General features: G+C 42.1%; 1 protein-coding gene across 5 annotated transcripts; it reads left to right on the top strand.

The window, feature by feature from the left end:
• Positions 1-4,275: 4,275 nt before the first annotated feature.
• LOC105068358 (zinc finger protein 426) lies at positions 4,276-14,575 on the top strand. 5 transcript variants are annotated; one of them, XM_074350699.1, is made up of 7 exons: positions 4,276-4,617; positions 11,422-11,527; positions 11,942-12,029; positions 12,589-12,715; positions 13,302-13,382; positions 13,914-13,977; positions 14,438-14,575. In XM_074350699.1, the coding sequence occupies exons 3-6, from the start codon at positions 11,997-11,999 to the stop codon at positions 13,952-13,954; spliced, it is 282 nt and encodes a 93-aa protein (XP_074206800.1). In that variant the 5' UTR covers positions 4,276-4,617; positions 11,422-11,527; positions 11,942-11,996; the 3' UTR covers positions 13,955-13,977; positions 14,438-14,575. The 5 variants fall into 5 exon arrangements, with proteins under 5 accessions (XP_074206800.1, XP_074206799.1, XP_074206801.1 ...); XM_074350698.1 differs by having other exon boundaries at positions 4,276-4,839; XM_074350700.1 differs by lacking the exon at positions 11,422-11,527 and having other exon boundaries at positions 4,276-4,839.
• The last annotated feature ends 1,639 nt before the right edge of the window (positions 14,576-16,214 follow it).

Below are 16,214 nucleotides of genomic sequence, written 5' to 3'. Positions count from 1 at the left end.
TGTAAGTCACGCCCAGTAAGCCATGTGGGAGTTTGTGCTCCAGGTCTCCACATTTCTGGCCAGTGCAGGTTTGGAGGTCTTGACAGCTAAAGAGACAACAGTTCCAGAGACACGGCCGAAGCCCCACGGAGCTTCTAGCTGTGCTACTGCCTGACATTGCAGGATCTTCGTGCCAAGAATAGGAATCATCCTGCACCCCTGGTGAGCAGTGTCACCATGTGCCCGTGGCAGTGGGCACGCACTGGTCCCCTGCTGCGCTCAGTCAGCAGCGCGGAACAGGAGCAACCTGAGGGCAAACACAGTGGTGGATACACAGTGATGGCTGTTAGTCACTTAGGCTCCCACAGCTAGAGATCTGAGTGGTGTGACCTTGGGTGAGGCTGGTTCCTTTAGCTGAGGGCAGTTCTCAGGGCTGAAGGCTCAGGGCTGTCACATGGCTGCACTTCCTGCACCTGAAAAATAAGCCTTTAACTGAAGAGCTAGGTGGGCAACACAGCACAAGATTCCCTACTTTCCACCTGGTTGGCTGTTTGGATTGTAATTTGCAACAACATGGACTGTATCTCATGAGAGCTTGCTCCTGATGTATGGTGGTCAGGAGATGGGAGGACCTTTCCTTAGGAAGTGAGAGCCACACTGAGAACTGAAGCATCCTGAGTAAGGCTCAGCCGAGCATAATCTTGTCTTTCTGACCTCCTCCTCTATGAAAACCCAATTCTTTCTAGCACTACTGCCATTAAGAGAGAACACTGGACCAACATATGCCACTGCCAAGTGCAAGTTATTAGTGGGGTGTTTCACAGGGACATCAAACCAAACCTTTCCAAGGTCAAACTCACATCTTTTCTTCCTTCCTTCCTTCTCCAAACATGTTATATCAGAGAGAGTAACACCATAGATGACGTGAACAGATCCACAGGTGGAATTATCCTAAATAGTTAAGTGATAACAACAGTCTGTTAAAATAATTTTCCTAATTAGTCTTTACTTTTATGTTGGCATTTATCACGAAGTCTAGTTTTACCATTCACTTACATATTAAAATAAGAATAGATTCTTTCTCCCAGTAGAATGTACCCTCTATGAAATTTGGGCTTATATGTTTGGCCAAACTTCATACCAGTACCTAAAAGGTAATAACAAATATTTAAGGGCACAAGTCAGTCAATCACATCATTGCTATTACTAGAATTGGAAATAAACTAGTTCCAGCTTCTGGGAAAAAAATAAGCAGAAAAAATAGAAAAAAAACTTGGAGCACAGACATGTTTCAGTTTTTCCTCTCCCTTTCTAGTGTTTGCCAGATGCTAAACGTCACCTACACAAATTGAACATCTGTAAATATCATAAATTTATATAATGAATTCCCCCATGTTTCTGCCTGTAATCTATCTGTTAATTTCAGCGTGTCTTGTTTGCCATATAACTTTTAAGAATATGTAAATTATAGATAATTTTTCTCTTTAAGGAAACATTCTAGATGTAATAGTAGTGTAAATACTGGAATTTAAGAAGAAATAAAACTATGGTCATTCAAGCATCAGGTTCCTCTTTTTCCTCTCTTTCAACATGCTTCCTGTATGATTAATAAAATGGAATAGTTACAGAGGGTGTATGACACACATCTCAGGTACTATTATGGACTGAATTGTTCACTCAGAATGCATACGCTGATGTCGTAATCCCCAGTGTCTCAGAATGTGCCTTTAAAGACAGAAAGTGCCTTAAAAGAGGTAATTAATTTAAAGTGAGGTCATTAGGGTGGACCTAATTCAATCTCACTGGTAGCATTATAAGAAGAAGGAACTGGAAACACGGAGACCAGGGCACACCTGCAAAGAGGTCCATGTGAAGGGGCAGCAAGAGGGTGGCCATCCTCAATCCAAGGAGACAGATCTCAGAGGAAACCAAGCCTGCTGGCACCTTGATCTTGAACATCCAGCCTCCAGGATTGGGAGAAAATTAATTTCCTTTAAGTCTCGCAACCTGGTATTTTGTTATGGCAGCACCAGCAAATTAATACAGGCATCAATTCAAAAATCCTCTCACCCCATCTTTTACTCCAGCCACATCTACTGTATTTATTTCAGTGGAAGCTGTGACAAGCTTTGCCTGGTTCCAATTGGACAGCACCTTGCCACAAGCCCATGCCACATGCCTCCTGCTTCCTGCCCTGAAGCTTCTCTGATACCACAATATGGGACACCTGAGGGAATCTGCTCTGAATTCAGATGTGTGCAACTCAGAAATAAGGGATGCCGATCTCTCTAGGATCACCTTTGGCTCATAGAAGATGTGAGCTGATGTCTTTTCATCTACTGAATGGAAAGTTCTGAGACTCATACCTGACGTACCTCAGAAGGATTTGGTGGAATTGAGCAGCAGTCACCCACAAAGGAAACAAAATGATAATGAGTACTTAGATTGCTTTGGCTTTTCTTCCTTCTCAAAAAAAAATAATAATAGGATACACACACATATACATATATATTATATATTTTATATATTATATAATAACATATATATATATATATATATATATATATCTGCAGAAAAGGATATACATGAATTTTCACAGCAGCATTACTCATAATATCCACAAAGTGGAAACAACCCAAACATTCATCAGCTGATGAATAAATTATATATACATACTATGGAATATCATTCTGCAGTACAAAGGAATGATATGCTGCAATACGTATGAACCTTGAAAAAAATATACTAAGTGAAAAAAATTATTGACAGGATTTTATGATTTAATTTACATGAAATGTCTGAAAAGGCAAATATATACATACAGAAAGTAGAATCATGGCAACTTGATTTTTTTTTTTTTTTTTGCTTTAGTGCAGGTGTCTTTATTTTACCGATACTTTATAAAAGGGCTTTTCCAGAGATAGAAAAAAAAATGGGGAAAGAAGAACTTGGCCAAGTGTTCAGTGCATTAGATCTCCCTTCTAGGTGGCAAAATCCCTTTCTCTGACTATGGTGGATTTATGATGCACTTGGAAGTCAAAGCCTCTGTGGGAAATTTTGCATACACCGAGCTCTTTGTGTAAAGAATTATGTTGTTCTCTCCTGGTTTTATTTCCTTTGCTTTTCCCCTCCAACTTCATCTCACTTATTTCCTTACCCTTTTTAAGAAAAGAAAAAAAAATCCAATAGTATTCATTTGCATTTCTTCCCAATATGGGGGAGAAAACCAATGGCCAAGAGTCTGTGAGTATGGTCATCTTTGCTGCCACCCTTGATTTTTAAAGGTGTAGGAAAATGGGGTTATAACAACTAAAGGATCTTTTATAATGGAACCAAAATTCCATTATATTGTTTACCACTAACTAATAAAATAACATAAAACTTGTTATCAAAAGAGTCTGATACAGGTGTAAGTAAATATTACTGCACAGAAGAGTCTACAACCTGGGACAGGTGTATTAGGAATATATTGTTTAATAAAGGTGAAATTTCAAATAAGTATGTCAAAGATAGTTTATCAATAATTGATACAACAATTCGCCATCTTTCTGAAGGAAAAAATCGTACCCACTACCCCACACCACATGCCAAAATACATTCTTTGAGGACTAAAGATTAAAATGTCAGTAAAAATAATAAATTTTAGAAGAAAATTAGGAAATCTGTATGCAACCTAGAGTTTCAAGAGATTTTTTAAGGCAAGTCAGGAAACCCAGAAATTACTTTTTTAAAAAAGAGTCCTTTGGCTACATAAGAAGTGAATATTTTATACACAACAGATGAAACATTAACATAACAAAATAATTATCAATTTAATAGATAACATAAAACATATGATAATGCACATAAACAATTTTGGTAAAATGTGCTAATAAACAAGATTTTAAAAGACTTTCATAAACTCCTTTGTGGCCACCCACTGAAATATACAGCCAACATGATAACAGAAAATTTAAACTATTCCTAAATGAGTGAAGAATGCCTGGTATCAGTGCTGTTTCTCAGCGTAACATGGGAGGTCCTGACGGTATGGTAAGGTAGGAAAAATAAAAACCAGAAATACATACTTGAAGAGGGAAGACAAACACGAAGGTTACAGAAAAAAATGTTACTACTTTGAATATGCAAAGGAATCAGTGATTAGAGTTTCTTATGCTGTCCAATGTAACTATAAAGAAATAAGGCGAAATAAAGGTTAAATACAGGATTGTTTGAATGGAGGAGACAGACCATCTCATGGATTGGCAGGTTTATCAGAATGGGTGATTCATTCCAAGGGCTCCAGGAAGTGGAGGACTAGCAGGTAGATGAGCTTTGATGAGCCCCTGGTGGGGTGAGTACCACCCCCAGCATCTCCTTTCCGACCTCTAAACCCGGAACTGGGCCTCGTCCCGCCTCCAACACCGCTTCCGGGCGTGGGCCCCGCCCACCGCCATAGCGCCACCCACAGGTCTGGTTCCCACCTTAACGGCATGGGCTGGACCTGTTTTCTGTCCCCAGACACCGCACTAAGCTGACTCTAAGGCCCTTCAGCTCTAAAGCGGGGAGATAGTACGTGTTTCCTCCTGCAATGACCGAACTTGGCTGACAGCCCCAGCCCCGGACCCCCGTCCTCTGCGGCCGAGGCAGGAAGCCAAGGTGACGTGAAGGACCCGAGGCGGTCTTTTTGTCCCGGGCTCTGTGTCTGGTGGAGCGAGTCACGTTGGTCTCCTGCGGTTTAGCGTGTCCTTGGTGGGGCCCGCGACAAGGGAGGGCTCTGGGACGCACGGAGCGCGCGAAAGGCCTCCTTAGGGAGGCCTCGTCCCTCCGCTCGCGGCCGGCGGGACCTCAGTTCCGGGGTTCAGCCGGGTCAGGAGTGAGGTAAGAGCGCCTCTGCGGGGTGTTTGCCTCTTTGTTTCCGTGTTCAGAAGCCCCCGTGGTGACCTTTGTTACTTCAGCCCCGGAGGACATGCATTTCCGCTGTTCTGTCAGGTTGCTCCGGCCTCTACGCCTTCAGGTTATCACGAACATAGGCTTCCTGCCGTGTTCCTGTGAGTCTGAGGTGTGGACTTGAGAAATGGGAAGCAGAACGTTAAGAGCTGTGTGTTGAGTTTACTCAGTGCCTTACTGAGGGCTGTAGCCTAGGAGTCAGGCTCTGGGAAAGCTCAGAAGCTTCTGAAGAGGTAAGGCGGGGAATGCCAGTGTGTACGGGGTTTTGGAGAAAGTGTATGTGTAGTCAAGCACACATCTCGGCACACGGTTGCTGCTAGTCACGTGGAATAGATACCTTAGTTAATGCTTTTAGTGCGTTTCTAAGTATGGAAAGATGGGAGAATTGGGGTTCATAAAATTTTCTTCTGAAACTGAAGGCGTGTACTGCCAGTTTTCCCGGAGCACAGAGTGCCTCATCCCTGAACTGGGTTCTAAATTCCTTTCAGGATGTGGGAAGGGCAGCTGCTGCAGTGGCCAGTGACTCAGTCCTTGTAGAAGCAGATGGTTCTGAGAACTCATCCTCATCTTCGCATGTCTTTATTTTTGAACAGTACATACAGGTAGAAAGATGAGATGCTTTCTTAAGTATCAAGAGTGTGCTAATTTCTGTATATAAATATAAATGAAGGTAGACCACAAGTCTTTCATCTAAAGAAAAGCAAGAATACTCAGCCATATGGTTGTCTGAATTTAAGCTGGTGTATCCCCACAGAGTCAAAACAGCGGTCTCAAGGAGAAAAAGATGAAGGATTTATACCACTGGTTCTAGAATAGTTGAGATTACCATTAACAGGATTTGTCTGCACTACACGTGGCCCCCTGTCTCACCTACCCCCATTTTTCTTTCATAAAATCTTTTTTTTTTCCCCAGGACAAACAGGATCATTTTATTCTCATTTGTCCTTAAAAGAAAGATATAGTCGAAATTTTACAGTTCAGTAGGATTAGATGTGATTTATAATTTTAACATTTTTTAAACAAACGACTACAGAAGCAAAGGACTAGTATAAATGATAAAACTACTAGAGCAAACAGAAACTACCATTCTGATCAAAGCATGTGCCACAGCTAAACTTTCTTAGAAGGGGTTTGTGGAAAGCCTTTAATTTCAAGTATTTGAACTATTTCTGTAACCACCACATGCCTTTACCAACTTGTTAATCAAATGCTTTCTAAATTTAGGAACCAGTGACCAAGTGGCCTGAAACGCTTGTCTTGAATCTGTTTTTCTCACTATCAATTATTAATATTTCAAGAAAAAATATTTTCTAAGCACGAAAGTTTTCTAAAAACTTCAGTTACCCTTTCTGGCTCAGTACCTAACTGAAATTTTCAAAAGTTTATATTGCACACAAAAAAACTGGAGCAGCATACTCTGTGTGTATGATTTCGTAAAATCTTAAACCTAAAGTAAATCTGAACATCCAGTACAATGAATGTTCGTTGTAGCAGATTAACTTATTTTTAGCATTTTGCATGTTTGCTCTCTCCTTAAAAACATAAGCACATTTTTATGAACTGTTTGAGAGTGAGTAAATTGAAAATAAATGCGTACATGATATTTGACCTTTAAATGCTTGGTAATGCAGCTTTTAAAGAGAAGGATATTGTCCTACTAAAGCCATAATACTATTTTGCCCACAAAAATTAAAGATAATGTAGTCTAATATTTGCTACTCTAAAAACTAAACTGCTCCATGTTATTCCAAAATGTGTTTTTGGATCTAGAACTCAGTCAAAGTGTATGTGTGGTGATTGTTCGTATTTTTTACTTTTTTTAATACTGGATCTGTCCAAATTGTTTGTCCAACATATTGACCTTTTGAAGAGTTACACTCATTCTGATAGAAAGTCACACATTTTGATAGTTCTGATTTTATATTTCAGGGTTTTTAGATGTTTCATCTATGTCTTGTATTTCTTGTGAAACACAGTTGAGTCCAGAGCAGAGGTTGGCAAACCTTTTGTCTGAAAAGGTCCAGGTAGTAAGTACTTGATGCTTGGCCTAAGATATGGAATTACTCAGCTCTGCCTTTGTAGTGGGCGAGCAGCCATAGGCATAAGGAAACAAATGGGCATAGCTGTGCTCCAAGGAAATTTTGTTTACAAAAACTGGCCTGTGACCAAAGTGTGGCAACTCCTGGTGTAAAGGCTTCAAAGTATCTTCAGAATATATTGAGGGTGATGTGTACATCAGATTGCATTCCATCAAGAACGTATGCTATCCCTTGATTAGTGATGCTAAATTTGATTACTTGCTTAAGGTAGTGATCACTAGAGCAATCTTTTAAAGATAGAGACTTTTCTTTTTGAGGGAAAAAATCATACATGGGTGATACTTTGGTGCTCAAAATATAGTGTTCCTGAGCAACCTTTGTAACAGTTGCCTTTTAGCATCTGTTGTATTCTGTGCAGACATCTTATATGAGCCTTATGTGATTTTTTATGTTGTAATTCTGTTTCTGTGTCTTTTAAAATTTGTGTGTACTATAGTGGAACATTTTTGAGGGGAATGTCATATTGTTTGGCAATCCACAAACGATCATTGAATTCTGCTAGTGAGTTAGGCTGTGTGTCAGGGACAGAGCAACAATGGCCACCAAAACATAGCACTGCACCATGGGCTTACTGTGTCTATCTGGGAATACATATTTAAAATGAAAACTGGAGGAGGAGGGTATTGCTTGGTGGTAGAATACATGCTTAGCATGCATGAGGCCCTGGGTTCAACCCCCAGTACTCCCATTTAAATGAATAAATAAACCTAATCACCTTCCCCTAAAAAAAAATTTTTTTTAAAGAAGAATTAAAAAAATGAAAACTGGCAATTTTCTGATGCAGACAATTGTCTTGCTCTGAGGTGGTAATATATCCTGGGAGGGGTTGATAACTTAAGTTGTGAAGCAAAGCATGAGTAGATTTACCTACTCAGGTCATTGAGCTGGAGTGAGGATTTGCAGATTGAGGAGAGAATTATATGTGAAGGGCACTTCATGAGCAAAATATAGTGTAGTTGAGAGCTTTTTTCTTTTTTTCTTTTTTCTTCCTTCTTTCTCTTTTCTTTTCCCTTTTCTCTTCTCTTTTCTTTTTAACTGAGAAAGAGGGTTGGCAGAAGAACCAAGAGTGGTGGCAGAGTGGAGAGCAGGGACAGGACCAGGAGTGAGATTCTTGAGACAACATTCAAAGGCCAGGGAAACTTCTGAAATCTTTTTAAGCAGGAGAGTGACTTGAGTTCATTTACAACCTATATAGAACCTGCTAGCTCCTACTTTTGGAAAGGACATTCCGAAAGATGAGAGTGAAGGCATGGAGTCAGGATAGAATCTCCCGCTGAATAACTTTTCGAATAGAATCACAGTAACACAGGTGTCACGATTGTTATGGAAAAGAAAATAAATGATTTGAGAGTTTTGTAGATGGTAGAAGTGAAAGAATCCGGGCATTTCCTTCATCTATTTACTTACTACAGGATATACCCTACCCCCCAATTAATGAATGCTTGATTAGTGCTTAGTGTAAACCTTCAGTCCAGGGCTGATTTTAGGGTGGCTGTTAACTTTTGGAGGAGATAGACATCTGTCTCAGAAAATGAATGTATTATTAAAATGTATTCGGCTTCTGGAGCTAAAGTTGAGGGTGTTATTATTTTCTCTGTGCTTGTATGGGAGTAGTTGAAGGTAAGAAAAGTGATATTTAAGTCATAAAGAGACAAGGCGAAGGAGTCAGCCATGCTGGAAGTGGAAGGTGGGGAAAGTGTTCCACATTTGGGTGAATACCTTTCTAGGGTGGGGGGTGCACCAAGGATTACTTCCAGATTTGACAGTAGAGACATTTTATTTGATTGGGGAAAATGCTGAGGGAGGAATCTAATCTTCAGTGTATACCTGGCAAGAAAAACAAGTACTATCTTCCAAATGCTGTGAATCAAGAGAAAGTATGTGTTTTAATTTTATGAACAGCAAGTTCATTCAAGAATTTAATGAGAATCAGTGACTGAGCATTGAAAACTATCGTCTCCATGAAAATTTACTTCATCATCAATCTGAGCAAATGCTTATCTTTCTAAGTGTATAGTGGTTTTGAGATTCCTTTTCCTCCTCAGAAGAGGCCTCTGATTCCCTAAAGGATCATCCAGAGTAACCAGTCCTGTTTGACTCCTGATAGAGACTGATGTAACTAGGGGACTGGAGTCAGTCCATAGGTAAATGATGGGAAGATCCCCCCTGGCAGTGCAGGTGGTCAGAAAGCACTGAATTGTCCATGGGATTTGGTAATACCCATAGCGCCCTGTGTATTTACCACTTCCGGGTCCCCGTGAAGGAGATGTGACATAGTGAAGTAACTGATGAAGTTTCTGAAGATAAAGTTGATGAGGATCGGCCTATACTATTGGTTGGGGAGTTCACTGGAAGAGCAATTTAAAACACATCGGAAAACAATTTAAAATTTTCACATATGCCTGCACATGTGTATCCATATGAAAATAAAGACATTTCATTCCAGTGTTACCTGAAGATCCTTAAGTGGGGAACACCTAAGATGTGGATTAACAGAAGACTGGACAAACTATGGTTTACTTATACTATTGGAAAAATCTGAGGCAAATGGAAGGAATAAATCAAAGGCAGAGGCAGCAGTGTGGATAAACTTCACAGACATAATGATGAGTGAAAGAAGCCAGACACAGAGCATGGCCCTCGAATGCAGACTTCAGAAGGGAAGGTGTATTTATCTATTACTGCCTAACACGTTACACAAAATTTATGGGCCTTAAAACAGCACACATTTATCTCACAGTTTCTTTGAATCAGGAGTCCAGAGAGAACTTAGGAAGGTGCCCTATTCGGGTTCCCACTGGGCTGCATGAGGCCTTGGTTGAGTTGCTTTCTTATCATGCTTAATTAGGGGAACTTAACTAGTGCTTAACCAGGGAAGATAACTCATTTCTATAGTCACTTGGGTAATTTGCAAAATTCATTTCTTTACTGCTGTAGAATAACTTGCTGGTGCCAGCTTGAGGCCCCCCCTTGGCTCCTAAAGGCTGCATATAGCTTTTTTTCCACATGGTCACATATGTCACTAAGCCAGCTAGCAGAGGATCTGATTTCAGTTTATTATAGATTGTCCAGTTTGTTGACCTATAACTGTTCATAGTAGTCTTTTAAATGATTATTTGTGTCTCTATAATGTCAGCTGTAATATCTCTTCTTTAATTTCTTATTTTGTTTATTTGGTCCTCTCCCTCTTTTTATTAATAAGCTGGGCTAAAGCCTTATCAGTTTTATTTATGTTTTTGGAAGCCCTTGTCTTGGTTTTGCCAGTATTTTCTATTGTGGGGTTCTTTTTGTGTGTGTGTGAGGGGGGTCTCTTTTATTTATTTCCTCTCTGTCTTCAAGATCACTTATGCATTCTCATTTATCAACTAGTCTGTTGATAATTCTTTCTAGTGCGTTTCTTTGGGGGTGGAGCAGGGAGGTAATTAGGTTTTTATTTATCATTAATGGGGGTACTGGAAATTGAACCCAGGACCTTGTGCATGCTAAGCACATGCTCTACCACTGAGCTATACCCTCCCCTCTTTCTAGTGTCTTTTAATTTCAGTTACTATATTCTTAAGCTCTAACTGGTCCTTTTTAAATATTTTTTAGTTCCTTGTTACAATTCTCACTGTTCTTCTATTTTCTCAAGTGCAGTTAGCATTCTTATTACTAATACTTTAAACTCTTTATTCAGTATATTATTTCTCTCTTTAATCAGTTGTCCCATCAGGATTTTTTTCCTTGTTCTTTTATATTAAAAAAAAATTCCTTTGTCTTCTCATTTTAACTTCGTCTCTATGAAATTAAGTGAAGCAGTTACCTATCCCATCTTTTGAAGGGGTGTCCTTATGTGGGCGGGTCCCAATGCAGTCTGTGGTGCCCAGTGGCTTTGGTGGGGTTGCTGGATCTAAAGTGAGCATGACTTAGGTCTTTGCTCAGGGTGTGCTGGCAGTTGTCACCTTGTTGGCAAGTGGGGCTGGAGACGGAGGCGCTAGAGCCACAGCCGCGTGTGAGCCGGGCCTTCTGTGCGCAGTGGCTGTCACCACCCTATCGGTGGGGCAGGGGCAGGTCCCAAGGTGCTGGAAGCAGGAGCCCTAAGGGTTGGGTCTGAGTTGACCCTGTCCCCTCCAGGTGTGTGCCCTCTCTCCTCCCAGCAGCGGTACCTCTGCCCAGAGGGGAGCGGCGCTGGGGCAGGAGGGCTGTAGCAGGCCAGGCGCACACGGGACCCCGGGCAAGCCAGGCAGAGGTGCAGGCAGTGCCGGGGCTGAGTGAGCTACGTTCCCCACGTGTGCACTTTCCTCGGCAACGCAGGCTGGTCCCTGGGGGGGAGCTGGGCCGGAGCTCGCGGGGCCGGGACGCACGCTGGGACGGTCACGGGAAACTGACCAGAGCTTCCGGAAGTTTTAATCGGCCTCCTCCACCTTGTTCCCAGGAGGAAGCAAGCTGGGCACCCTCTTCACAGATGGAGTCTTGGATTCTTGCAGCCATCCTGGGAGTCCTTCCTGTTTTCAGACCAGCTAAGGGGGCTTGACTTCCTGGTATCAGAGCACAAGGCTGGGGTCCCCAGTTTGTGGTTCAAACCTGAGCCCACAGTGTCCCCTCCTCTTCTGAGTCCCCTCCAGGGGGCATGTTTTTCTACCTGATTGCTTCCCCTCCCGTCCTACCTGCCCCTTGTGGAGCTTTTCCTACAGCGCTGCTTGTAGAAGTGCCTTTCTGCTTCTCTCTACTTTGTTGTCAGTGAGAGTTGCTCCAGTGTAGGTGCATTTTGAGGTATTCCTGGCGGGGGGTTGGGGGTGTGTGGTGACCTCAGGATCCTCCTACCAGCAAGTCTCCTCTCTGAGGGATTTCCTGAGTGTGTGGGGATTTGGAGCTAGAATGGAATGACTTCCGGGCAGTGGATGTGGGAATTGTGGTCCTCCCTGGGTGCTCCTGTCTCCTTCCTTTTCTCCTAGGTGTTCTTTCAAAGGACCCTTTCTGCCTTCCTAAGGAAAAGAGAGAGGCAGACAGATGGTGGCTGACTGTGTGAGAAATTGTCCTCAGGTAAGAAGAAAGTTATCCTTCTACAAAATGATGTTCTGCATCCACCAGATGGACACATTTCCTTCTAGGCAGGCCTGTCTCCTGAGCTTCTTAAATAAATAAAGCCACTGCAGTACTCAGTCCCTGATGAATTCCTTCCCAAAGTGGAGGCTCTCATATTGATGAGGGGTTACTCTGAATAATCTCAGTGTTTCAATACTTACCTCCTTTCAGTGTTCTTTCACGATTAAGACTGCATGTTTTTGATTTTGCCTGCTGCTCTGGCATGCTAAGGAAGATGAGAGTGTGTATTTCTCAGTGAATTTATTTATTCGTGAGCATTTACAAGAGTCTGCAGTTTGCTTAGGACTGTGTTTCTGGTTCTGTTAAAGTCACAAGTGAAGGACATTGATCATGGGTGAGTAGAGAGAGAGAAGAGAGCCTCGGACCACTGCGTCCTGGGGGAGGTGATGAGACACCATGAAACTCTACTGACACTGGGTCTCACATTCATTCCCCACTGATCATTGGAGGAGCTCCTATGTTACTGATATAAGCTAGTATGTGTGTGATTGTTTAGGACTCAGTGACCTTTGCTGATGTGGCTGTGGGCTTCACCCAAGAGGAGTGGACTCTACTGGACTCCTTTCAGAGAAACCTGTACAGAGATGTGATGCTGGAGAACTGCAAGAACCTGACCACCGCGGGTAAGGCCGCCACCACTCCTGTAGCCTCTTAGGGAGCAGATGTATATGACGCACTTACAGGATGGGTGATGTCGGTCTGAACACAGTGGAAATAGACACTAGTCTCTACAGGAATGGGTTTTAATCCCATGTGGTTTCTGTAACAGTGTGGTTTTAGAACATTACCATCACTCCGTCAGAAATGTGCATTCTCAGAGTTCGCCTTCGACACAGTGAATGAAACTGGCATTTGGGCCCCGTTATCTGTGTTTTAGCAAACACTGGACCTGATTCTTGTGGACACCACAGTTTGACAACCACTAGTTTAGTGGCTTCTCCATGAGTATGAACATCTCTTTTTGACTTACTTTATTTCCTATTTTAATAAAGTCTTAGTGCTTTGTAAATGTACATATAGTTCTGAACCTGTGTTTCAGAGGCCGCAGATAAACAGTCTCTTTGAGGCACAGGATGAGGGGATATTTACCTTTTTATCTCTTTGGAAATAACTTTACCACATTCACTAGAAATATGGGACCCGATTCACGGGAAGGTTTGTCATGCTTGGCAGGGCCTTTTCCATGAACATTTCTTTCCCTGTGAACAGGGTATCAGTGGTTCAAACCCACTCTGATCTCCTGGTTGGAACAAGAAGAGTTGAGGACAGAGGAGAGGGGAGCTGTCCAGGGTGAGTGAGGAGTGTGAAGAACATCCCTGGTCAAAAAAATTTCCGTTTTGAAATTACAAGGAGAAAACTTGTCAAGATGTGCTTTCTCTCAGAGGGCAGAGGTCATTGGTCTCGGATGCTCTGTGATTTCTTCAAGTTCTCATATGTACTCACTTTCCATTTACTCAGAATTTCCTATGATCTCACAAAATAACCTTTTGTTTCCTTTTTTAGTTGTATCATTTTGATGTATCCTCTTTGACCAGAAGTTTCCCTGATGATATTCTGTCTCTTTTCCCCATATTTAATTTTCATAGAATCATTTTTTAAATCAAGTGCTGAATTTTGAATACATAATATATATTACTGCTTAATTTTTGATATAGCCAAATGCCTCAAATCTATCCTGGCTTTTGAAAAGATATGTTTAATTTGGAAACACACAGAATAGGTCTTATTGTTTTAACTCCTTTAAGGTCCACTCTTTCTGCAAAGTCTTTAATTTGTTACTCTCTTTTCCTTTATGGTGGGAAATGCAACTTAAAACCAAAGGCTCGGCACGTCAGCAGGACACGCTGGGGGAAAACCGTTGACTGGGACAGCAGTGGTAAAATCAGTAAGTTTCAAACCAGGTATTTATTTTCCACATTCAGATCAGCTTGGGACTTCCTTAGCTAGAACGGGAGCACCAGTGACAGATGTTTGAGATGAGTGGCATTCACCTGGGGAGAGCCATGTCTCTCTGAGAATTCTGGTGATGCTAATTATGGGGATATCCAGGCCTAGATTGAAACTTGCTTCAGAATTTCCACAAGGACTCATTCCCACTTACTTAAAAACAGTCCCATGAAACTATGTAGAAATCTTTTGAGATTCGAGTATACGGTACATCATTCTGGCAGGAGGATTTCATTGTTTTAACTTGGAAGAAATCAACTGGGCAGGACGTGTATGAATGTCAAGGAGATGGGAAAAGTCATCATCGCTACTGTAGTGATGGTTCTGTGTTGAGATGACTTGGATCAGTTAATGAGTCTGAGAAATCCCTGAATCATCATCCATCCATTTATCCACAGGAAAGAAGCCTCAGTGGCCTGGAACTCTATGACTATAAGCAACGTGGGAGAGACTTCAGGGAACACTTGTGCCTTAAGACACACAGGAGAACTCAAAAGTGGAAAGAACATTTGCAGAGATAATCAGGATGGAATAAACTTCCTTACTCTACACAATACATCTTGTGCTGGAGAAAAACGTTCCCTGTTTACTCAGTGTGGAAAAGCTGTCAGGCTGGCCCCACATGTGCACAGGACATCGAGCAAACAGGGGAAAGCCTTAGAGTGCAGTGATGGTGGGGGAGCCTTTGTTAATGAACCTCACCTTCAGGCACAGGACGACACTCGCGGTAAAGAAGAGCCCTATGGATGGAAGAAACATGGGAGAGCTGTTCACTCAGCAAGCCTTGGTGCTCATGTACCAACTCACACTGCTAACACACATGCCAGATGTAAGGGAAGTGGAAAGGTCTCCGCTGTGTCCTTAAGCCTTAGGAGACAATTAGAAACACACAGTGCCGGGAAGCCTTGTGCATGTGACACATGTGGGAAAGCCTTTAAGTGGTCTTCATACCTTAATGTTCACAGTCGAATTCATACTGGGCTAAAACCCTACGAGTGTCAGGAGTGTGGTAGGGCCTTTAGAAGATCCTCACACCTTCGTGTTCACATTTGAATTCATACTGGAGTAAAACCCTATGAATGTAAGGAGTGTGGGAGAACCTTCGTTCAGTCTTCAAACCTCATTAATCATTTGAAAACTCACACTAGAGTGAAGCCTTTTGTGTGTAATAAATGTGGGACGACCTATACTCATTTCTCAGGCCTTACTCGACATTTAAAAACTCACCCTGAAGAGAAGCCATTTCAATGTGAGAAATGTGGAGATGCCTTTGCTTCTTCCTTAACTCTTTCTAGATATTTTAAATCTCACTGGAGAGAAGTCTTTTGAATGTGATGAATGTGGGAAAGTCTTCGCTTCTTCAAGTCTTCCTAGACGTTGTAGATCTCACACTCGGAAGAAGAAATACACGTGGGAAACATCTGCCAGTTCTTCCGTTATCAGGGATCAGCGTGCGCACACTGGTGAGAAACCTGGTCAATGGAAGGAATGTAGGAAAAATTTTTTCTATGTGATTCACTTCAACATCATGAGAGAAAAACGCCAGGGAGGTGCTCTACAAATGTTAGGAATGTGGCAAAGCCATCAGCCTCCTCACAGCCGGCATGTGAGGACTCACCGTGAAGCCATACTGTCAAGAAACATGGAAAGACCGTCACTACTTCCTCAGTGAAATACACGTTACATACACATGGGAGACCTTACAGTGGAGAGAAACGCTGCTGACATGAGATGTGGGTTAATTTTAGTTCTGCTAATACAGTAATGTTCGCTTGTAATCTCACTGTGGAGAAGAACTTTATGAATGTAAGAATGTTGTAGAGTCATTTCCACAAGATTCTTATTTATTCTTAATGAGCATGGGGTGGCTCACAGTCAAGAGAAACTGAATGTGGAGTATTTGGGCAGCACTGCCCTGACCTGAAATCTTAGGGTTTCCTCAGGGCACAGCGTTCTGGGTGGTTCTGCAGATCTAGCTGAAGCATTTGTGACTTGGCCCTGACCATTCTTGCACACAATGGGACTTCCATTCCCCTCATAGCCAGACCTGGACCGTCTCGTGGCTACACCTCCCAGGTTACACCGTGGTGAAAAGTGGGCCTGCAGGAGTCACACTTAATCTTCTTCTAAGCCCCTGGATTCCCTTGTTGGACTGACACTGTCTTACATCGTGGA

Source organism: Camelus bactrianus, chromosome 22 (genome assembly GCF_048773025.1).
Source record: "Camelus bactrianus isolate YW-2024 breed Bactrian camel chromosome 22, ASM4877302v1, whole genome shotgun sequence".
In the NCBI taxonomy this organism is placed as follows: Eukaryota; Metazoa; Chordata; class Mammalia; order Artiodactyla; family Camelidae; genus Camelus; species Camelus bactrianus.
Note: the sequence above shows the minus strand (reverse complement) of the source record. Positions and strands in the feature narration are given on the sequence as shown.

What these genes read in the sequence shown, in the direction of transcription:
- LOC105068358 (XM_074350699.1), top strand. Translation starts at nt 11,997, where the DNA reads ATGGTGGCTGACTGTGTGAGAAATTGTCCTCAG. An exon ending in GTGTGAGAAATTGTCCTCAG is followed by an intron (nt 12,030 to 12,588) that starts GTAAGAAGAAAG and finishes GTGATTGTTTAG; the next exon opens with GACTCAGTGACCTTTGCTGA. An exon ending in GGAGAGGGGAGCTGTCCAGG is followed by an intron (nt 13,383 to 13,913) that starts GTGAGTGAGGAG and finishes TTAAAACCAAAG; the next exon opens with GCTCGGCACGTCAGCAGGAC.